The sequence below is a fragment of the Leptinotarsa decemlineata genome, unplaced genomic scaffold, assembly GCF_025532065.1.
Source record: "Leptinotarsa decemlineata unplaced genomic scaffold, Ldec_3_MD MMD2_tig00078360_RagTag_RagTag, whole genome shotgun sequence".
NCBI classification, from domain to species: domain Eukaryota; kingdom Metazoa; phylum Arthropoda; class Insecta; order Coleoptera; family Chrysomelidae; genus Leptinotarsa; species Leptinotarsa decemlineata.
This window is the reverse complement of record NW_027412727.1, coordinates 951,628-974,099: the sequence shown is the minus strand read 5'-3', so window position 1 is coordinate 974,099 and position 22,472 is coordinate 951,628. Positions and strand designations below refer to the sequence as shown.

Genomic DNA, 22,472 nt, shown 5'->3' with positions numbered 1-22,472 from the left:
GCTGCCCTAAAATCAATACAATTTCATCGAAATTGATATATTTTCTTATTAGATCTGTATAATAAAGTTCAAATTCGCCCAAAGTAAGAGGCGATTCATGGTAGGGTGGTATTGTTAAATACCCTTTGTGTGAGGTGTTTGCAACGGCATTATGAGAACCATCACCATCCTCCAGTTCTTTGTATGAAAAAAGTATTTTTCATGCAAAATTCCCCTAACGACTCATTGTGAATTAAATGATTAATGAGTCAGAAATATACTTTGAACCATAATAATATTTCAAAAAAGTTCACCCCTATTTATGGAGCACTATTTGAACTGGGTTGTAGAACCGCTAATTTTAAATCTAAATCGCTTTTGTAGAGCCATTTACTAGAAAATATTAGGGCAGCAGTATTGTACAGAACATTAGAATAATTCTTGAATATTTCATCATAATGGTGAATACTGATATAAAAAGTTGATTTTTGTGACCTAACTACCAATTGAGTCGTATATACCTTAGAATGGATGATTCGATTTTTTTTTAAACTAGTACCTACTTACTATTAATATCATTCATAAATCGCAAACATAAACTGATGACTGCAGTAATACTCATTTTCATACCTAAAATTCTGAAATACATAATGATTTTTGTCCTCATAGAAACCCTTCGATGGCAATAAAAACGTAATAAACCATTTTAATGTACCCCAAAAATGTGTCTAGAACCTCGTAAATGGTATCATTACCTGATTATAACGATGGTCGTTCTGAACGAAATACTTTATTGAGCTCGCCTAGTTTTTGCTTTGGAATGTGAAAGAAAATTCTATGGATTTTTGAACACTTTCAACGACTTTGTCGAGATAAAAAAATAATAAATAATGTAGGTACTGATTAGTCCAAACTGAATTACTATAAATCGTTCAAAATTACTGACTGATTATTAAGGATTGGATATAACTGGAACTCCAGCATTGACTATTGCGGCTGTTGAATGACTACAAAATCATCTGTTATAAAGATCGCGTTCAACCAGTATTCAAGTTTCCTGAATATGAAACTAATTGTTGAAATTTATTGTTGTAAACAATTAATTTCCCAATTCTTATTCGATTTTATACAACTCTTGCAAATCTGAGAAAGTCTGTTTTTATGCAATGAAAAGACATTTTCTGAATTTTCATCATGCAATTTGCTTGAAGATCAGATAACATTTTGTGAAAAGAGGTGGGTTCATTACCTAGTTCTCATCAACATATATTAGAAATACTAACATTTGATGTCAACTTAAATTCATTATCTAGTGATAAAGAAGTAAAAATTGGTTGTAATTGTTGTAATCTCCAAACAACGACAAATATTTTCGAAACTGACCGTGAAAATCTGAATCAATACCTTCTTAAATTTTTGTAGTTGACTTTATTCATTAGCAAGGGGTATCCTTATTTATTGTTTTTAAGGACAAAACACAAACACCACAGAAAAATCCTTACGTCGCTTTTTGGAAAGTAGCGATTTACATTGGATTTGAATCGCTGGAGATTAAATTCATTTGGAAAAACGTTTTCAGAAAGTTCATTACACACAAACGCAGTTCTCCAAATGAAAGAGTCCTTAAACAGTGGAGTTCGAGGTGTACTGAGTTGAACCTCAAATCAACAGTCCGTCGCGTACTTCTGATATGTACCGCTTTTGGTGGAAACAAATGTGCCAAGTCACTTGAACACCTCCCATGAAAGAATCTACAGAAGAGAGACAAATCTCCAACCTTTCTTTGATGTTACAGACTATCAACGTTGCAAGTGATGTTCGTATCTCCAATCAGGCGGATGGCTCTTTTCTGGATGGATACATCAGCTTCAGGGTATGTTCAGGGGAGGAGCTCCATACAAGAGAACAATAATCCAAAGAAGGTCTGCTCAAAGCTTAATAAGTCATTAAAAATTGCTAAGATGTGTACAGTTTTCTGGTTCGGTTCGGAACAGTGTTTCAAGCTTTTGAAAAGTATCCCTTTCAATTCCAGCGACATGATTGTTACCAAGACATATTGGTGTCCATTTTATACCCCGACAAACTTATCGAAGAACTGGTCTGAAGAACAATATACCTCATTCTCTCTAATATGCCATGTTTCTGTTTAAAAAAAAATCTGTTTTTCCGTTAATCAGCTGTCGCCCCCATTCGTTGTGGTTCGTACCACAACTCTCAGAAGTTGAGAAACTTGTGCGAGCAAAGGACTAACGAGGTCTTACCTTTTAACGTGTGATTCCTAACACAGTTGCAGAATCATTCCAGCTTCAACCAGATGAATTCTCTCGAGAAAAATATCTGGTCGAGGCAGGAATCGAACCCACGGTCTTCCGATCGTGAGTCGGCCGCACTACCACCGCGGCCAATTCCACAACATTTATATATTCATTGAAAGGTAGAACTGGATAAATAGATCGATTGTTTTGCAGCAGTGATTGGTAAATTTATTAATTTCCTAATGATTCTAATGAAAGTATTCGCTCATTCCTTTTCTACTCCAAAGACAACTTCATTCGGTCATCTTTATTATCAGACCAAGAAAAGTTTCTGTCGATTCATAGGCCTGTTGAACTGATTTGTATCATATGCTGCTCAGTGCGGAAAGATCCAATTACAATTCTGATTAGATATTAGTCAATTTTTTCCAGGCTTTCCACTTCTAAATCATTATACCAAAAACAACAGAGTTGCAAAGTAAGGAAGAGAGTAATTAACTTTAATCAAAACTATATACAGCGATGTATAGATAATGGACAGAAATGTCTTTCAAATACAAACTGGGAGAAAAATACCAACCAGGTATTACCATATAGATTTCCGCGGTCGGTTAGTATGTTGTCGTTGACTTCGGGTTGAACCGCGTCTGGTGTTTTCGTTTCGGCTCCGATTTTGAAGCCATTTTCAAGAAATTGATGTGACTTGACGCCGAGGTCTCAATCTGCCTACTCCCCAGATCTCGTGGCGAGCTCTCTCTACGGTCTCAATCTGCCCACTCCTTAGTTCAATCTAAGGGTATATAAGGATATATATTATTCTAGATCCTACTCTAGGATAGTTTCTTGCGGAAGACATTACACTTTCTCTTCTCTCTTACAAATGAGATTCAAAAAGTGTCAATGTATTCTCTCTGACATCCACATTGTCTAGTGTTTTTAGCAGCAGTAGATAGTTCAATGTGTCGAATGATTTCAATTAGCATAGGTATGCGAAATCATATAAGAGTGATACTTTATTGTACAATACTTATCAAAAACCATATTTTCTGTTGTAAAAAATAATATATTTTATGGGGTAGAAGGATTATCTGTTTCTAATTACTTTCCAAATAATTGAAATTTCGGTTATCAATAAAATGGGTCGATAATTTTTGTTTACGTTTTGGAAACTAGAAGGACTATAGTTGATTTAAGGACAGAAAGTTTTCATATTTTGTTTTGGAGTAACTTGATTTGGATGTCTTAGGTAGATCGTGTTTTTGGAAGATTATGATTTTTTCAAATCCTCCATGGTATGTCCTTCAAATCTTATATTATTGCTATCAAGAAAAGTTGCACAACCAACCAACCATTGGGGGTAACACTATCTCATCATAAGTCGTCTGAATTTGATTTTTGAATTTTTTTCGTCAATATTCAATGAAGCTAGAAAAAAGTAACCATTTATCAATGGAGAGGGTCGTTGTTTCTGTCAACGTTATTTATTATAACACTTCAAAATTTCATATACCCAAATTATCTTCATTTTTCTGAACGGTCCTGTATTCCTCAAAAATAAATTTCATATGCCGAAATGTAAATTATATAATTATATGTATAACTGTTACCTTCAACTACAAAAACTCATTGAAAATGGCACTCAACTATTTAGAAGACAAATGGGGCAGTTTGAAAACATCTATGCGATTTATTCAGAAGACAATTTAAGCGGTTTAAAGAAATGGTGATACTTAAACGGGGGTGTCATCCGTACAGCAATAGTATTCCAGTGACTCAAACTTGTATAGATTCTTTTGAGCTATTTCTACAACCAAAAATATCTTGGTCGACTGCTCGCCAACTTATCTGCGTCCAAGTCAAATTGGAATATTTTCAAACTCGCGTTTCTATCTCTCCAGGGCGTCGATAGCTTTAGGGAATGTGAGTCTTCCGACAGAAAATTTAAATGCTTCGTGTTATTGGATATCGGTTGTTTGAATACGAAATTTTGTGCTCTCCCCAAAAACCTATTCGGTATCATCTCCGGGAAACAATCGAAATATACAGGTTGAAAAAAACGCCAAACAAATATCAAAATATTTTTGAATTAATTCTATATTGCACATATGATTTAGCTCTATCACAAATATGAACTGTACTTTGTTCATCTGATTTTTGGTTCATCCTATTTCAATCTGCCAAAAATTGTTTCATTTCTCAACTATTTTAGACAAATAAATATGAATCATAATTGTGACACTTAACTTTAATTTACGTCATCTGAGTTCGAGTTGTGCGATCGTGAATTAATTCTAAATTGCACATATGATTTAGCTCTATCACAAATATGAACTGTACTTTGTTCATCTGATTTTTGGTTCATCCTATTTCAATCTGCCAAAAATTGTTTCATTTTTCAACTATTTCAGACAAATAAATATGAATCATAATTGTGACACTTAACTTTAATTTACGTCATCTGAGTTCGAGTTGTGCGATCGTGTAAAGAGTAAAAACAAAGTAAGTTGTGTAAATCAATCAATATCTCCAATAACATCATCCGCCTACGGCTTCTTATGTTGGGAGCGGAGTTTGTTTAACTAACCGAATGATTTAATCACCATCAAAGCGGAAACACTGTCTCAACAATTGAGCTGCGGAATTAAAAACATTGTTCAGTTGGGTCTTAGATTGAAATCAATATGAGAATGATCAAAATAGTACTCATCTATTTATATTACTTATATATGTATATATATATATATATATATATATATATATATATATATATATATATATATATATATATTTTCGGCAAACAAGTGTTGCCCATCTTTACACTTGGCTGCACCGCGCTGATGAGGCCAATAGCCAGAAACACGTGTCCGCGGTTTGCCCCCCCTTTTTGGAGTGTTGTGTCCACAAATTGTTTAATTTTTGATTTATATATATATATATATATATATATATATATATATATATATATATATATATATATATATATATATATATATATTGGATGATGCAACAAATTTTTCAGTATTTTACTATTAATGTAAGTTACAAAAAGGATTTGAAGCTCTATAACTTCTATATGATTATCTGCGAGCGCTTTCGACAGCTGGTCGTGCTGTCATCCTCTAGGCACTATTCTATCTAGATAGAATATATCTTCAAGGCACTCATCCTCTAGGCACTATTCTATCTAGATAGAAGCTGTGAATTATCCAACAAAATTTTTGAATTCATTAGATTTGCCAGGAATGTCACTGCAAAATTCTCGCTCTCTTATTTGAATACACCGCGACTGTGCAACAGCACGCGACTTGTCATAAAAAAATAATGAATGACGTTGTCAAAGCTACCATTTTAGATGGCAAATTCCCAAGTGAAAATATATTATTACCACGAATCACTTGTATACCTACAGTGGGCAATTTCCAATTAGATTAGCATTAGCCTATAATATTTGAACTTCATAGCAAAATGTTAATGGAAGATGCCTATGTGTTTGCTTAATTCTACCAACAATTCGTCATTAAGTAGCTATTTTATAGTGCAGGGGGCTAACCTTAGACAGGCGAGCCACGTGCGACTCAAGTTGCTTTGAAACTTTGTTGAAATACTATGTGTTAAATATTCTCAAGTATGTCAACTACTGTTCGATTACTTTTCGAAATGTGATATGTTAGAATCCTACTTGGTTGGCCAGAGAAATAACTTGAGAGCACTCCAACACTACAGTAATTCATTCCCTGATCGTGAATTACCTATTCGGCGTTTTTTGCTGTGCTTCATCATCGATTCAGGAACCATTAAAACGTTTTTGAGAAGAGGAGAACAAAAAAACGTTTTGTAATATCTGAAGATATAAAAGTTGATGTTTTAGCCTACTAGAAACATATGGAGCGATGAGGCTAACTTTTCAAATTGTGGGATGTATAATGGAAATAATTTTCATTATTGGAGAAGACAAACTCCATTTTTAGTCCATCCCCACAATCTGCAAAGATGATTTATTAATAATGTTTCGTGTGATATATTTAAAGGCAGAATTATCGGTCCATTTTTCTACCATGGTTCTTTGAACGGACCCCGTTACATTAATTCATTAACAAGAGTTTTGGAAGAGTTTTTCGATGATTTCAATCTGAAGGCTCATCAGATCTATTTTCAGCAGTAGCAGTGAGAATAATGTTCCGAGACTGTTTTGGAAACAGATGGATTGCTACAAATGGTCCTGTTAAGTGGCCTCCTCGTTCACCAGACATGACACCTCAAGACTTTTATTTTTGGGGATTTTTGAAAAATAAGGTGTACAAAATAAAACATAATAATGCAGATGAACTGAATAATTATATTGAAACTATAATTAATAGAATTGATGGAAGAGATGTGTTGAAAGCAACACGTAGTATTAAGAGAGAGGCCCAAATATGTATTCAACAAGAAGGCGGTGTTATAACCCTTGAGGTTGATGCGACATTAAATAAATGTAAATAAAAAAGAAGGCGGTGTTTTCTAATATTTATTCGATATTTTATAGCTCTTTATTCGCCAAAACAAAAATTTTATCGTTACTAGTGAAAGAAATAAATATTTCAACATAAGTCGCTCATTTTCAACTTTAGGAAGAAAGATGATATGAGCTTTGTTGTTGGGAATGTTATTACGAATTGAAATGCATGTTAGGATTTAGGGTGTTCCAAGAGAATATAATTTTATGAAATATTTTGAAAACGTGACTATCATTTTTTTTCGGCATCGAGAAGGCCATTAAAAATGCTACTAGTTTTTCTATTTAACCGAATTCGTAGCGTCAATAACAAAGGAGTTGGCAATGATGCCGAGTCAATTTGGAACATCCTGTATATAAGAGAGTTCCAAATAGATTTCAAGACTTGAAATATTTCAAATCGTCTCTTGATTCTTTTCTGAATCCATTTGAAATAAACATAATTCAAGGTTAGTTTTCCATTTTCAATATAATTATGACCCAAAAAGCATCTGGAGAATTATAATTATCAGAGATACAAGAATATCAAGCTCTGCAATTGGCGTCTACGTCGATTAATAAAATTTGTACCAGAATCGAAGTATCCTGAATAAAAAAAGGCTGCTTGTCGATTTATTTCAATATTCAGAACAAAGTAAAATTCAAACACTCTGATCACTATTAACTAACTAGCATTTCAAAGATTTGATGGGAAGTGCTGTCACCAATTATTCACCAAATTTCAAAGAATTCTCAAGAGAAGTAAAATAAATGTGTTCAAATTTTTATATTCATATTCAATACACATATTTTGTACTTTCATTTATGTTTTCAATAAATATAACTACTTAAAAAAAAACACTTTTTTTGAATACTTTTGAATACGTATTTAATTGCGGCTCGCAAGAAATTTCGAATTTTAAACAGACTATCAAAATGTTTGGCCTCCCCCGGTACAGTGTAATACGTGTTGCGGTTTTGTGAACTAATCAGTGAAATTTTCACAATGAAATGTTACTACAATACAAGCAAATGGTAAAAAAAATGAAACTTTTGACAAGTCATTGTATAAGTCAAACCCAGAAAAAATCGTCAATTCTATCGGCTCAGGTATTTATACAATCCTTTCATTTACAATGTTACAATACGAGGGCGAGAATCTACAAATCTGAATGCAAAAAGATCTGGACGAAGCTTTATGAAATAATCGGAATGATTAGGTAAATTGGATTTAATGAATTTTAGAGTTTTCAATATTTTTTTTCTGTGTGTATTTTTGACATATGTTGGAGACTTTAATGGCTCCAAATGAAATAATCGACTCGATTTGAAGAATTTACTCGTGGCATTTTCTCATAAGGGTTACTCCATAAAGTTATTAACATTCTGACTAGTTGTTCTAGGTACGACTCTGGCTATAACTATACAAATTAGGCAATCAGGTACCTAAATCTTCACAAAGTTTTTCACTACTCTTGTAAATAGATGGAGAAGTTAAAAGCCAAAACCCTTTTATTCCCAAAAACTTATCTCTCCTAAAAATATGATCTTCCAGTGTGAATTCGCGTTTTTATAAATGTTTTTCCATTGTCATGAAGAGATTAATGAATAAAGGTTGAAAAACGAATATCACCTTTTGAATTCATTCTGGGGTGCATTGACAAAATATGGAAAGTTAGATTTTGAGGGTTTCATTATAATGTAGATATTTCAGAAAACTAACATACTCTTTTTTGAAAGATTGAATAATAGGAACCAGTGTTTCTCGTGTAGATCCATAAAAAATATATGAGTACCTACAATACCCAAACTAAAAAAACTTGTATTTCTATCATATGTCAAATTAAATATAAAAAACTATTATAACTCAAGCTGTCATCTCATAAATTGCTGATATATATCCGACTCTAAAACGGTTATTTTTTCCAATCAACTGCAGAATTGTAATAAAAAGGGTGGTCTACAAAAGATGAAACTGGGAAATAGGGTGTAGCTCAAAACCAAATTTAGGGTTGATATATGACAAAAATTATGAGCGATGAGTCATGGTAGTTTATGTGCAGAATAATAAAAAATCTCATACCTACTTCACCTTCTTTGTCCGAACAAGATTAAACACAGTGAAACGCAATCTCTGGCTAATATTTCAAAAATCAAGTGAAATATTCGGTATTCTCAGTTTGCTGAAAACTGAAACTATATTAACACCTGAAAAAATGATTTCAATTTTAAAATTCTATCATGTTCAAAACTTACGTTTGAGTCGAGCTATAAAATCTCATATCATATAAATTCGTTCAACATATTAATTGAGTGAAATTTGTTTTGAAAAACATATAGTAGAATAAATTATCATTTCCTATATTTCATTCTGGAGAGAAATAGTACAGAATATACGCGAACTTGTATAGTATTATATTACAATTTTTTTTCGGCAAGCTAATGCAAAAGTGCATGACTCTTTGATTGTCCCCAAATAGCTGCATCATTCGCACCTGTATAAACAAGGCGTTGTCCTTCCCAACGAGTAAACGGGAAAGAAGTTTAGTGCTAAATTTCCTCCTTGTAGGTAATTACTGTATTTTCTGCTCCAATCAAGTTGGCTGTGGTGGCGGCTAATTGGCGGATGTTATACGTGAACATCGGAGGCGGCGTCGATTAAGACTTGCGCCATGATGACTATTCCCCAGAAAGGCGGCATTGCTGCACTTCACTTCCACAACTTTTATCACTCATTCAAGTCGAAATTACTTTCTTCGCTGTTTCATTGGAAGGTTCCTATTAATATCTGAGTGGGATATCGCACAAAAAATTAAACACGAAATTTTCCTGTTTCATTAGGGCTGGGACTTAATATTTCAAAAGGTCGAATTGGATTCCTCAGCCTCAATATATCATAACTTCATGTGTGTGAGTGTTTCATTTTATATTCGTTTTCATTAATCAAGAATTTCAACTGTGGAAAGCATGAATGGTAGAATTGGAACCACTGACATACAATAAATCCAACGAAAATACTTACTTTTCTCATACATTCGAACTGCAAACTATAGTGCGTAGGTATATTTGGCCTCCCTGTCTCCTAGTGATTTTAATCGGATAGTAAAACGTCCGTCGAAAATATTGTTGCAGTTGCAATATATGAGAGCATTAGATTGTACAATAGATATTTTGAGTAATGTATTAATTGGAAATCGAATGATTCAAAACTGGTAGGTTTTGAACTAGTCGAATAGAAGTTTGACCGTGATTTTTTTGCATTGTGTAAATGGAGAACTAGTTGCATTTTTGTTAGAATATGGATGTGAATGTGTTTTATGAATTTATGAAAATCTATCCAAATTATGAAACTGCCTGCATTTTCGAGTGCTAGATGTATCAACCAATATACCTATTCATCACAAGCTCAAAGTTATAAAATTCTAGATTTGACCAAAGCTCAGGACTCGTTAATAGGACATCTATCAACTTTTGATTGAAATTTTTTTTAGTTCCCCTTAAACAATGTTCAGCATGAAATGTGCACTTTTCCGTCCCAACAAATTATTGTGAGATGAAACATATGTTCGATAAGAATACAAAATATCACAAAGACCATGAAAGACCTTATTTTCATAAAAAAGTTCTTCTGGGTAAATTTCATTTATTCATATATGGGCTCGCATGTCCCCTGCTGTTTCATGTTATAAGGCACGTCGCGGCCAGTGTTATGAATAGTTAATATTTCAGTTGGTTTTGCTAGATGTGGCTGACTCGAGGAGCTGCAATCGCGGGAGAAGAATTTTCCACTCAAGGGAAAACAAGAGAAAACGAGACACGGTAATAAAAAAGTAATCATGTCAAATGCATTTGTTCTCTCGTGAATAGTATGAGGGAGAGGTTGCTCGTCATATAACGGCGTCCAACTTTTGTATTAGGGATCAGAAACCTGCTTTACGACATTGAAAAATGCGAGATCTTGATAAGTGTTGACTGATTGAAACTTAAATTACTTTTAGTGGAGAAAAATTTATTTTCGATGAATAAAAAAAGTTGAGAGTAATTCAAAAACTATACAAAACAATTAATCTCGACATCAAATATTCAGTTTTAACGATAATATTCCAAATAATAATCATAAATCTGAACAAAGACACATGCGAGTTTTGGAATAAACATTTAATAATTCCACCAAACTCAAAAAGTTGATGCTATTTGAAATCGAAATGTGATAAAGCTCATGTATCCACAAGAAGGTGCCTAAAATTAATATTGGAGAGAATGTATAACGAATGTTGGCAGGTCCAGGAGTATGTAACTTAAGTAAAAATAAATATTACAAATGTTACACTTTTTGTAACAAATAATATCAAGTTCACTATTTGTCCAACATAAAATGTAGTTTAGCCTATTTATACAAATCAATTTGGTTAATAATAAATGTGTACACAGATAACAATATAATGGGAATGAAATTAAGCATCCCTCAGACAAAAAATTAAAAATAATCCTTGGATTCCTAACATGGAAACCAGTTTTATTACAATAGGAGCTGCGAAGAAAATAATTGAATAGTGCTGTCAAGAAATATCGACACTCAAATTTAAAGAAACCATATACAAAAACGTGATACTTAACATAGAAACTAAATTCGATCAGTTTTTGCCAGGACCCAATTCTAAAAAACTAGGTATCCTTTTGCCGGGGACAGATTTAGAGTCGTCAATGAACGACGTCTATCTTGATGCTTCACTGTCACCCATCAATAAGCCGCACGAAATATACGTCCATAATTTTAAATTCAGTTTATGCGGGGCATGTTTCGCTATACCCGAAATTAACGATGATTTTTTTCTAAAGACCTTGACTTTAAATTTGGCATAAAATGAAAATGGTCCATCATTGACAAGGTATAGGATTTGCCGCGGCCATTTTAAAATAATTAGCAATTCTAAAGTTCCATTTGTTTATTCCTCAAAGCCCAGACAAAGGAATATCACAGACATATTTGAATATTTAAATACTGAGCAGACGATTTAAACCAGTTGGACATTTTTATGTCGACGCAGTTTATCATTTTAATGGGAAATTCAAGGGCGGAGTAATATTGAGCAACGTAGGGAAATATACATAGAAATATTATCAATCATTTCTTCAATATAGAGAACTGAATAGTTTTCTAATACAGACACCTAATGCAAGTATTAAAACATGAATATTGGATTTTCATTCGATTGCATATCAGGATAATGAATAATACTTGGTACTTTGAAATTATATTGACAGCACTCAGCATGCGATTATCATTTTACACACAAGAGGTGTATATTCTTAGACTTTATTTTCAAATCAGGTGAACTCTCATATATTGAGAAAAATCGGATGTCTCTCTCTCTGAGTATTTTTTGGGGAGAAGAAAGCAGATAAAGTTACGTCATTCATACATTTAGTAGGAGGTGTAAGGTGTGTGAATGATGATTGGAGTATCGCATTTGATCAGGGTGTTGCGAAGTCTGAATACTTTCAAGCATTTTTGGATATATTCAAACTTAGAGGGGTGTCGATTTGAATCGGCTAGGCAGTTCGAAACATTTTTTCAGGTGTGCTCTGCATCATTATTAATGGACTGTCATATTTCAGAGTGTTGTTTGGATACTTGTTTTGGAGTGCGTGTTTTATTTGTGATTAATTTTATATTGGATAATATTGAAATTTTGTATTCTTGTTGTTTCTGTGAAGAGAATCATTGCTGAAATGATAGATTACACGATCTGCAAATACTGATCGATGCGTGAATGTGAAGGTACCACCTAAAAAGGCTTTTGTGAAAGTGCGCGCCATACGCATATTTGCGACGTAGTCTTGATATGACGTAAAATTCAAATTGGTTAGAAGTTAAAAACTGTTCAGCACATAATTTTTGAACTCAATAAATAGAAAAATATTAATAATGAATGAATAATTTCAATAATTATGAGAAACATAATGGTTTTGACATTTCATCTCAAACTGCGGTAGACATTATTAAATGTGATGACAATATTCTAGTTGTCCTCAAAGCATATACCACAACGCTGAAAACAGAGCCCAAATATAAAGTATTCATGATCCAACACCAGGCATTGCTATTTCGACTTACCGATTGAAGAAGCTAGACTGAACCACGAAGGCATTGCATCGCAGTCTTTGAAGAATAAACCTGAGAAAGCAAAGGTATCATCTTCCATTACAGACATCATTCATGGTATCAACGCAAGACTCAATACACGAATACCAAAGGTAAACAAAGCACCTCAAGGTGGTCCGTTGCAGAGCCGAACTATGATATCGACCACCAAACGACATTCGTCTTCTGCCTTTCACTCCAAGGCAACAGTCCTGGTGCAGTCTACCACTACTAATGATACCTATGACAGGTTGAAACAGCGATATCTGGTGTTTTCACGCTGGACTTCGGAGTACATTTGGAGATTGAAAATGTTCCATGTAAGTAAAATTTTGTATCAATTTTATTTCATATATTTTGTTGTATAAATCATTCCTGATAATATTTGTTTCAATTCCATCAGGAATGTTTGAAGTAAAAACTCAATATCAAAATGATTTTCGTGTAACTGAAAGTTTATATATTATTTGAAAGTATTTGATTCGTGTAGTTTTTTTTCTGGCAGTTTGCACCTGAAAGAAATTTCTGTGCATGATCCACCTGCACATCTTTATTATCATTATTTAGATATTCAATTACTTCCTTCCTTCCTTTTTCGGAAGTTTTTCTCTTTCTATATAACAACGAAGAATATTTTTTTCGCAAAACCTAATCAAATAATATTCTTTTTTGATGAATATTTTTTACGAACTTTACCTTTCGTGACAACGTTCAAATTTTCTACAAAAATTGAATGCATCGTCTTTCAAAGCTGTCCAAAAGGTACTACTGAGTAGTTGAATACAAGAGTAGGTATAGGTACACCAGACATTTCGAAGTATAACTAAAAACTCGAAATTTTCCATGTAAATATAATTTTATATTGATACCCTTTCGAATATTACGTTTGGTAGCGTCCCTGTGAATGTTACTGTGAATGTTCCTGCCTGTTTCCATTACCATTTGTGATACAAAATTATTTCCATGTCTTTTTCTGATTGAGTCGGCCGTTACTTGATGAAGATTCATAGTAATTTCATAGGTTTGTGGAGATCAAATCGTGAGGTGTAGTTTATGATATTTCCATGTAATTCGAAATTCACATATTTGAAAGTAGATGTTACGGAAGCATTATTTCTTCCATATTGATATAACTCAACATTTTCTTTTGTTTTTTGGATGTTTCTCTCTTCTCATGATGATGGAGAAGTAAAAAAGATGTTTTTAATAACTTTCTTTCATGGGATGTTTCTTTTTCTCTGTATTATGACGATGACGCAGAAGTAAGAAACCAAAAAATATTCGTTTGTCTATTTTAATTGGAACCTTGACCTTGACTTAACCTTGACTTAAAAGTTGTTGGAATAGGAAACGTTGTTTCTCAGAAACTTGATACACTATTTCTTACTAGAAAGTTGAATCCAACTCAACAAATTATAATGCGATAGAGAACTCAAGTTGGAGCAGGTTCAGAATATTGTTGAGATATTTGGAGCTATGCAAATTGGTAGATCTGAGATGAAGGATTTTGAAGACCCAAACATTGCAAACAACTTGATCATCTAAAACAAATAAGGGAAGTTGTTATCTTTTTTCTATGAATATTTTCATGAGAAATGTGAAGAGAACTTTGTATGTCATAAGTCATTGGTCAACGGCTATTGCGCATTGCTCGATGTTCATAAGAACTCTTTTTAACAAAAAAACCGTCTTTGTGGAATGCATTACCCAAAAAAGTTCTAAACATATTCATGCTACAGCTATATGTAGTACTTGTTAATTTATTATGTTAGGAATCACACGTTGAAAGGTAAGACCTCGTTAGTCCTTGACTCGCACAAGTTTCTCAACTTCTGAGAGTTGTCGTTCGTTTGGGGGCGACATCTGATTAACAGATTTTAAACAGATTTTTTAAACAGATTATTAACAGTACCAAAATCTTCATACAAAAAAATTATGGAAAACTTCTAGAAGAAGGAAGAAAGCAATTAGGTCCAAAATAAACTTTGTTGTGTAGCGCTCCTATGAATGACAATTCCATAACGATTGTTTGGAGTACAAACTGAATAGGAAAAAGTTATTTTTGTATAGGTAATTCAAAGTTCATATGAAAGAAGATGTTTCGAAACTATCTATCGTGTATTTGCTATCGTCCAACCCATGTTAGGAATCACACGTTAAAATATAAGACCTCCTTAATCCTCAGCTCGCACAAGTTTCGACTTCTGGGGGTTGTCGTTCGTAGGGGTGCGACAGCTGGTTAACGGAAAAACAGATTTTTTTTTAAACAGATAAGTAATTATTTCGAGTGGACTTTTCTTCCACTTTGTATATGCATAATCTACACATATTTGTGAATAGTTCATTTTGAAGTTAACTGCTTCCTTTGGATGTTACCTACAATTTTTTGTATGAAGATGGAACAGTGAAACACAAGAAGTATTTTTCCCAGAAACATATCTTTTCTAAAAATATTCCATTCAATTTAGGTATGAAAATCTACGTGAGAGATTATCAGTGTACTTAATTCCAATAATTTGTGTCAAAATATTATTCAATTAGCGTATAGTGCCAACAAATTCCCAAGGTCACTCGGAAAATATGCTCAGACAGCCAGTATATGAAAATATAATACACTTCATTATTTCAATAAATTAATTGATGTAGTCATTACTACGTGGTAGGAGATCATCATCGAAATTGAGAAATGGAATATGCTATGTTTTTTATCACTTTCATTTGTAACTATTGTTACTTGTTACTGCAGTTTCGTCCTATATGGACATTTTCAAACCAATATAATAAATTGTTTTAAAACTGCAGTAACAATAGTTACAAATGAAAGTGGTAAAAAGCAGACAGTTTCATTTCTTCTCATTTTTCACTTCATTATTTACTACTCGGCACAATGAATATTACAATTTGATATAACAATATATTATAAAACACGCATTTGTTTGAGCACGTCGAAGTAAAAAAAATGTATACAGTTTTTACCAATGGATGAAGTGAATCAAGAGATGCATATATGTATAAAATTCCTTAATAGTGATGATTCGGGACGGCATTGCTACCCGTGTGAGCTGTCACGGAAAATTATGAATACGCTGACTCGTTACGCTAGTTGCACACACACCGATTTTGGCCGGCCAGTATAAAATCGGCCGATATTTTATTGGTAGCAGGTGCTTGCACACTCACCGGATTTTTATCGGCCAAACAATCAGTTGCTTTGTTGTCGTAATTAGCACGCACTACCAAAACGAAGTTAATGCGTGTAACTACAATTTCACCGAGCATTCGAGACTGGAATGGTCGGTAAAAAACCGGTGAGTATGCAAGAGTGTATTTAGTCATGTACGCCACTACTTCCCGGTACTGCCGGCGATACAGTGACAGTGGAGGGCTGCTCACCGGTATTTTACCGGCAACGATCACAGGTCGGCGTGTGTGCCAGGTCCCGTTCCCACATGTGGTTCATTATTGGAATTTGGACGACCGGTACAAAGTCGGCTGTCCAAAATCGGTGTGTGTGCAACTAGCGTTACTTATGTGTATTAATGAATCTATCCATGACAATATTCATCTATACAATTTTTACAATGAATTTCATTCAAGACGCATTTCGATATACGGTTGCTTCATCAGTTGGAGTGGTACATCTTACTGTTCTACAATGTCTTTTATATAACAGTGTGTAATCACAAAACTAAACTGGATAGATGAGTAAAACAGATAGATTTTGAGAAAACAAATCCCTTTGATATAGGACAATTAACTACATATTGTTCTTCAAATTGAAAGGGGTATTCTTATGAGTTATGACAAAATTATAACTGTCGAGAGGCAAAATGAATCCAAGAGGACTTACAAACGAATGTGATATAATGAAGAGAGCTTGCAATTGCATTGCAATAGGTTATTAGGTACCTATTTCAAAATTCAACTTGATAGTTGCGAACATAAAATTTTTTTGAGTGAATTTTATCAAAAGTCATTATTGAGTTCAAGATGACACTATGACAGAAAAATGTAGGCATATATGCTCTCATAACCTAGAGAAGCCGACTCTGTTGGCAAGTATCCAAAGAAAACTACATGTGAGGAGTAGTTTCTATATATATAAGTATAACAATGTGCATACAATGTTGTGTCGTATTCCTATATTTGATCAAAACTACAAAGTCTAGCCCGTCCATCAACCTACAAAATCCCTTCCAAGGCGAAATCTAATAAATTCAATCAAAAATTCGACTCTACAGAATCAATTTTTTTTTGTATACATTATATATTTGTATAATAATTAAGGTGAATTATCCTAAACTGAAATGATGATTTTGGCTGTTCCTTTGTGTTCTCTGTTGTTCTTCTTTATCCATCCAATAATTCTGGTATATAGTACTGTATTTCAGTGTTATTTTTTAATTATCTGAATATTTTCAATGGTCTTAGTTGAGACACAACGTGAGATGAACTTGGCCTTTCAGCGAAATACTTTTTATTCGTTTCTACAATTTTTTTGATCGACCCTTTCATTTCTTACCCGAAGGTCGGTCCCTGTCTCCGACGCACCAATACATCCAGGAAAGATCGCCAGTATCATAAACCAATGACCACTCCCTACACCACACCACTCCCAGATGCAATGGGTCGAGTAAGTCAGCTTTCTCCATTTGTCCGGCCAAGATTTCTGCCTTAGTACGGCCAGCCGGCATGCTCTTGAGATTCGGAAGAGGAGAGGACATTTTTCCACCAAGGATAACTAATTGATCTGAATATATACTGCGAAGTTCAAATAGAAAATTTCGATATTTTAGAGTAACGTCACCGGTTTCATCATTGTTGAAATGCTAAATCAGTATCATTATTATTACTATTATTTTTATTATTATTATTGTAAATCTGAAAACGTGTTGCAAGTCACGCCCTGTACTTGAAGCTCCGACTCATTGGGTGCGAAAATCGTATGCCTTGAGCGGACATAGCGAACCAAGATCGACAGCCTTCTGCATTTGTCCGGCTGAGTAGTATAGGCATAACTTCACGTAGGACACTCATAATCAGAACAACCATGTTTGAAGAGCGGTCTGGATAGAGTCAGCAGTGTTCGATATTCATACTTTCTTTCTCTTTTCGAACGATATTCATTTCACACGAAGCGGAAAACTGTTTAAAAAATCTGTTTTAAAATTTGTTTTTCCATAACCAGCTGTCGCACCCCTACGAACGACAACCCTCTAGGAAGTCGAATCTTGTGCGAGCTAAGGATTAACGACGTCTTACCTTTTAACGTGTGATTCATAACACGGCCTAACTCCATGACGAATATAGTCTTACTACGAAGAAAACTATACATTTGCTAGTACTGTGGATGAGAAATGAGTAGTAATGTTTTGATTAACAGCTTTAGCTACCGACCAGAAAGATCTGGACCCTTTGGGATTGGCAAGCAGTGTATCCCTAATTATCTGATTGTGAAGTTGTTTGCTTTCGTTTATTCTAGTTCGGTAGTCCGGTAGACGAGATTTTTGGAGGCGACAGCTTGCTTGCAATTTTTGTTGAACCAAGGTTTGCCGTTAGAAGTTCGTTTCATCGAAATAGGAATATATGCCAGTCAATAATCTTTATTTCAATTTTAATCAGTACTACAGGTATGAGTAAATTATTTGGGAAAGAAAGTTTTTGGCTTTCTACTACTCTACTAGTAGAAAGCCAAAAACTTTCTTTCCCAAAAATTAATCACTCCTAAAAATATAACCCCTTCAATTCGACTATATTATGTTCATGTAACATAAATACGAGTAATACCACTTTTGAAAAGCCAGCTCCGGAATTTTTAAACAAGGTTATTCACAATATAAATTGACATTATTTTAGATTACATCAATATAATGATGGATAAACAGTAAATATGAGGTATTCATTAAAATTAGGGGTAAATTGCCGACAGCTGAATGTTTATGAGTGTAAATTTTGTCAGCTCTAGGAGTAGCATGTTTATGACGCTGACTGATGCTGTTACCCCCTCTAAAAATGCAACTGACGCTTTTCACATTAGTATAAAATTGTGAAAGTTCAGCGTTGTGAATTTTTTGACAAAATTAAAGGAGAGTTACATACCTAGGTATAAGAAATAAATATTTTGAAATGATACCTCTCCCAACATACCTACACAGTATGTTCTGGCAAATGTTTGCTAGAAAACAACTAACTTCTTGGCTGATATCAGGCTGGATATTGAATCATATCCGACAGACATTTATGGAAGATGTCTCACAGACAAAAATGAAATGAATGGAAACACTTTTGTCGAACTAACTAGTTAATTAGTTTTTATACTTGACAATGGGATAAAACCAGAAACCGGTCGTAAATATAAAATAACTAGTGGAAATTAGACAAAAGTGTTTTTATTGATTTCATTGAAGTGATCATGAATTTCCACAAAATAAACAGGTCATCAATTACACGAATGAGTATTACCTCACATCATATCTGGAAAAATTCGACCCAAATAGCAGTGTAACTGATATTCTTCCATCTCCAACACGTCACGACGCTGTGTATGAAACCTTCGTATAAGAGAAAAATGTGTTGACTAGTAACTGCTCTATTTCTTTAACAAAGCTCCAAAAGCGGAAAAAAAACATCCCACGTACCAGATCTCAAAATAACTCTGAAGACTGGGATGATACATATTACGTATAAGAAAATGAATACTTATCAGCTTTTGGGGCCTCATTCACGAGATGAACCTATTACTAGTTAACATATCTTAATCTTAGACGAAGATTTCAGACATACAGTCGATCCGCGTTGAAGTAGAGTTCCGAGTAAACTGCTATTTGGGTAGGTATCTTCCATAAATGTCGGATAATATATAATTCAATGTCCAGTGTGTGGTATCAACCGGAGAAGTAATTGTTCTGCGGCAGGCCTTTACCAGAAACTACTGTTTGTAGGTATGTTGGGAGAGATGTTTCCACATTTCATTTCGAAATATTCATCTCCTCGTAATATTTTTAGTCGAAAATGATATGAAAATCCATGTCAAAAATTTTGAAACCGTATCAAAATACTTGAGGTTTTTTTTTTCAACTTCCACTTGTCACTCTTATTCACCGCTGGTGTGGTGATCGAACAATCATAAAATGCTACAGATTAAATTAATTCAGTTTCTGGCTATTGGCCTCATCAGCGCGGTGCAGCCGCGCTGATTACCAAAAATGAAAATACATCACATTTGTGGTTTCAATTGGAAGACCTAGCATTCCCATATAGCATATATATATATATATATATATATATATATATATATATATATATATATATATATATATATATATATATATATATATATATATATATATATATATATATATATATATATATATATATATATATATATATATATATATAATCAAGCAAATTGCGGTTAACAATGGATTTAAAGCCGAATTAATTAACAAAATGCTTGCCGAGAAAGTCTACGCAAAAGCGATTCGAGACATTTTTCCTATTGATAAGGTAGATAATCAAAATTATAGAGTTTTAACGTATTTTGGACAACCAACGGAAAAAGTGGCTTCATTTTTGAGTAAACGAGATATTAAAATTGCATATAGAAAAAGTAATACGTTGGGAAAGTTAATTAAAAATAATAAAGACAAGACATCCAAATTCGAGAAATCAGGGGTACATAAATTAAAGTGTGGAACGTGAAAAAATTCAACACATTCAAATCATCTCCTAGAAGAAAATCATATCTTCAACGAAGAGTTCAAAATTTTACACATAGAAAATAAATGTTTGAAAGTGAATCATTTGGGAGCAATGGAAATTAATAAACTTGAAAATTCAAACATTCTAATGAATGACCAACTAGATTTGAATAGATCACCATTATTGAACTTGTTTTCTTGAAATCCAAGAAAGAATTATTATTGATGTAGATGTGAAGTAAAATGCTTTAGGTAATCATAATTCAACAGGTACCTTAGGTAGAGATTCAGGTAATTTTTTGAGGTAGTCTCAATTATGGTTAACTGTAGTATATAAATATTAATATAAAAACAATTTGAAGTATTCATACACTTCAGAAAGCTACTGTAATAGCGAAACAAGTTGTGTATTTTTTCAAATGAAGTTTGTGGAGATCAAATCGTGAGGTGTAGTTTTTGAAATTACTGCGAGTAACGACAGAATCAATCAGAAAAAAAGGGAAATGTATAAATGATATATTTGATGGGTTTCAAGATAATTAGTACTGAAATAATAATTTGTCTCACTCAACATGGATGAGTAGTTTGTCCTGGAAAGTCAACACCTTTCCAAGATCGATTTTATTGAAGATCATTGAATATGTAGGATATGAGAAGCTTCTCAAATACTTTTTCGTATTTCAATTTACTTCATGAGATGCAAAAAGATGAGTGAAAATAATGTCTTACCTTGATGATCGGGGTTTGTTAACTTGTTTATTTATGAGGGAAAAAAATTAAATAAAAATATTTTGACTCTCGTGGTTATGGTCCAATGTCAGTTTCAAGTGAAGCAGGTGACTGAGGAAATAAAATCAAAACAAAAATTTTCAAAAAATAATTTAATATATAATCTAACTTTTATATATTCATACTGGAAGCATTTGTAAGCATGATAGGAACTTATAATTACCTGTATAAATAATGTCTATATACAAAGATTTGGACTATTTACATGATTCAAAATAATATCACAATATGTTTCGGCATGGAACTTATAAGTCTCTTTCTTCTTATATTCATTGTATTTCTGTTTCACGCCCACCTGTTCTGTCCGAATACTTGACACATCTGCCCCGGAACTCAAAATTTAGAGAAAAATTTTACCCTGAAATAAAATGAAAATTTCAACAAAAAATAAAACAAAAAAAAAAGTATAAGTCACAATCAAAAATATCACGAATAAGCTTTTCTAGAAAAAAAATGATTATGACTTTCAAAAACAATAATATATCTATCAAAATCACAACGAAGGCATCATAGGTACCTGCATGACATATAAGACAATGGGCAATAGAATCTATTGAAAATCTTCAAAGAGAAGAATGTATGTATCGAAGAAAGAGTCTTATAGGTTAACGGAAACATATCGAAACTTGTATTAACTTGAAATTTCCCGGGTGGTAAATCTGTTGGTTAAACATTATAGGGGATACAAGGAATGCTTTATTTTAGTTCCTTATCTCGAGTGTATATATGAGATAAATTAATTTCATGCCTAAAGTTTCAAACGAATCATATCCATAGCCTGATTCAGGAAAATTATAACTCAGCCTTGGTGCTGGTGCTTGATAAGGTAGTTGAGAAGTATCGGAAAGAAACAGTTAAATACAGTTTTCAAAGATCGAAATCAACTTCTTGATGAGAGAAGAAAGAGTCGAATAACTCCATACGGATCATAATAATCCCGAAAGAAGTGTGCCTAATGAATTCCTCACTGTCAGCTAAGTGAAACCATAAAAATCAAATACAAGTTGAAAAGTTCTGAGAGAAGTGTATGTAATTTTGGAATACGTAAGGAATATAAATTTGATGTCTGTACGAAGTAAGTGGATCATTATATTTATAGACAGCCAGAATGATCATGGGGCACTGATGAT

The 22,472-nt window shown here is 33.3% G+C and overlaps 1 protein-coding gene across 4 annotated transcripts in view; it reads right to left on the bottom strand.

The window, feature by feature from the left end:
- Positions 1–22,472, bottom strand: part of zfh2 (Zn finger homeodomain 2) — a 113,643-nt gene that overhangs the window by 29,739 nt on the left and 61,432 nt on the right. The window contains exon 5 of one of the 4 annotated variants that reach the window (XM_023162352.2): positions 21,448–21,700. The exons of the other annotated variants lie outside the window; for them this stretch is intronic. Coding sequence (XP_023018120.2) covers positions 21,696–21,700 — 5 coding nt within the window. The 3' untranslated portion in view covers positions 21,448–21,695. Of the gene's footprint in view, positions 1–21,447; positions 21,701–22,472 lie in introns of those variants that run through there. 4 annotated transcript variants of the gene reach the window in all.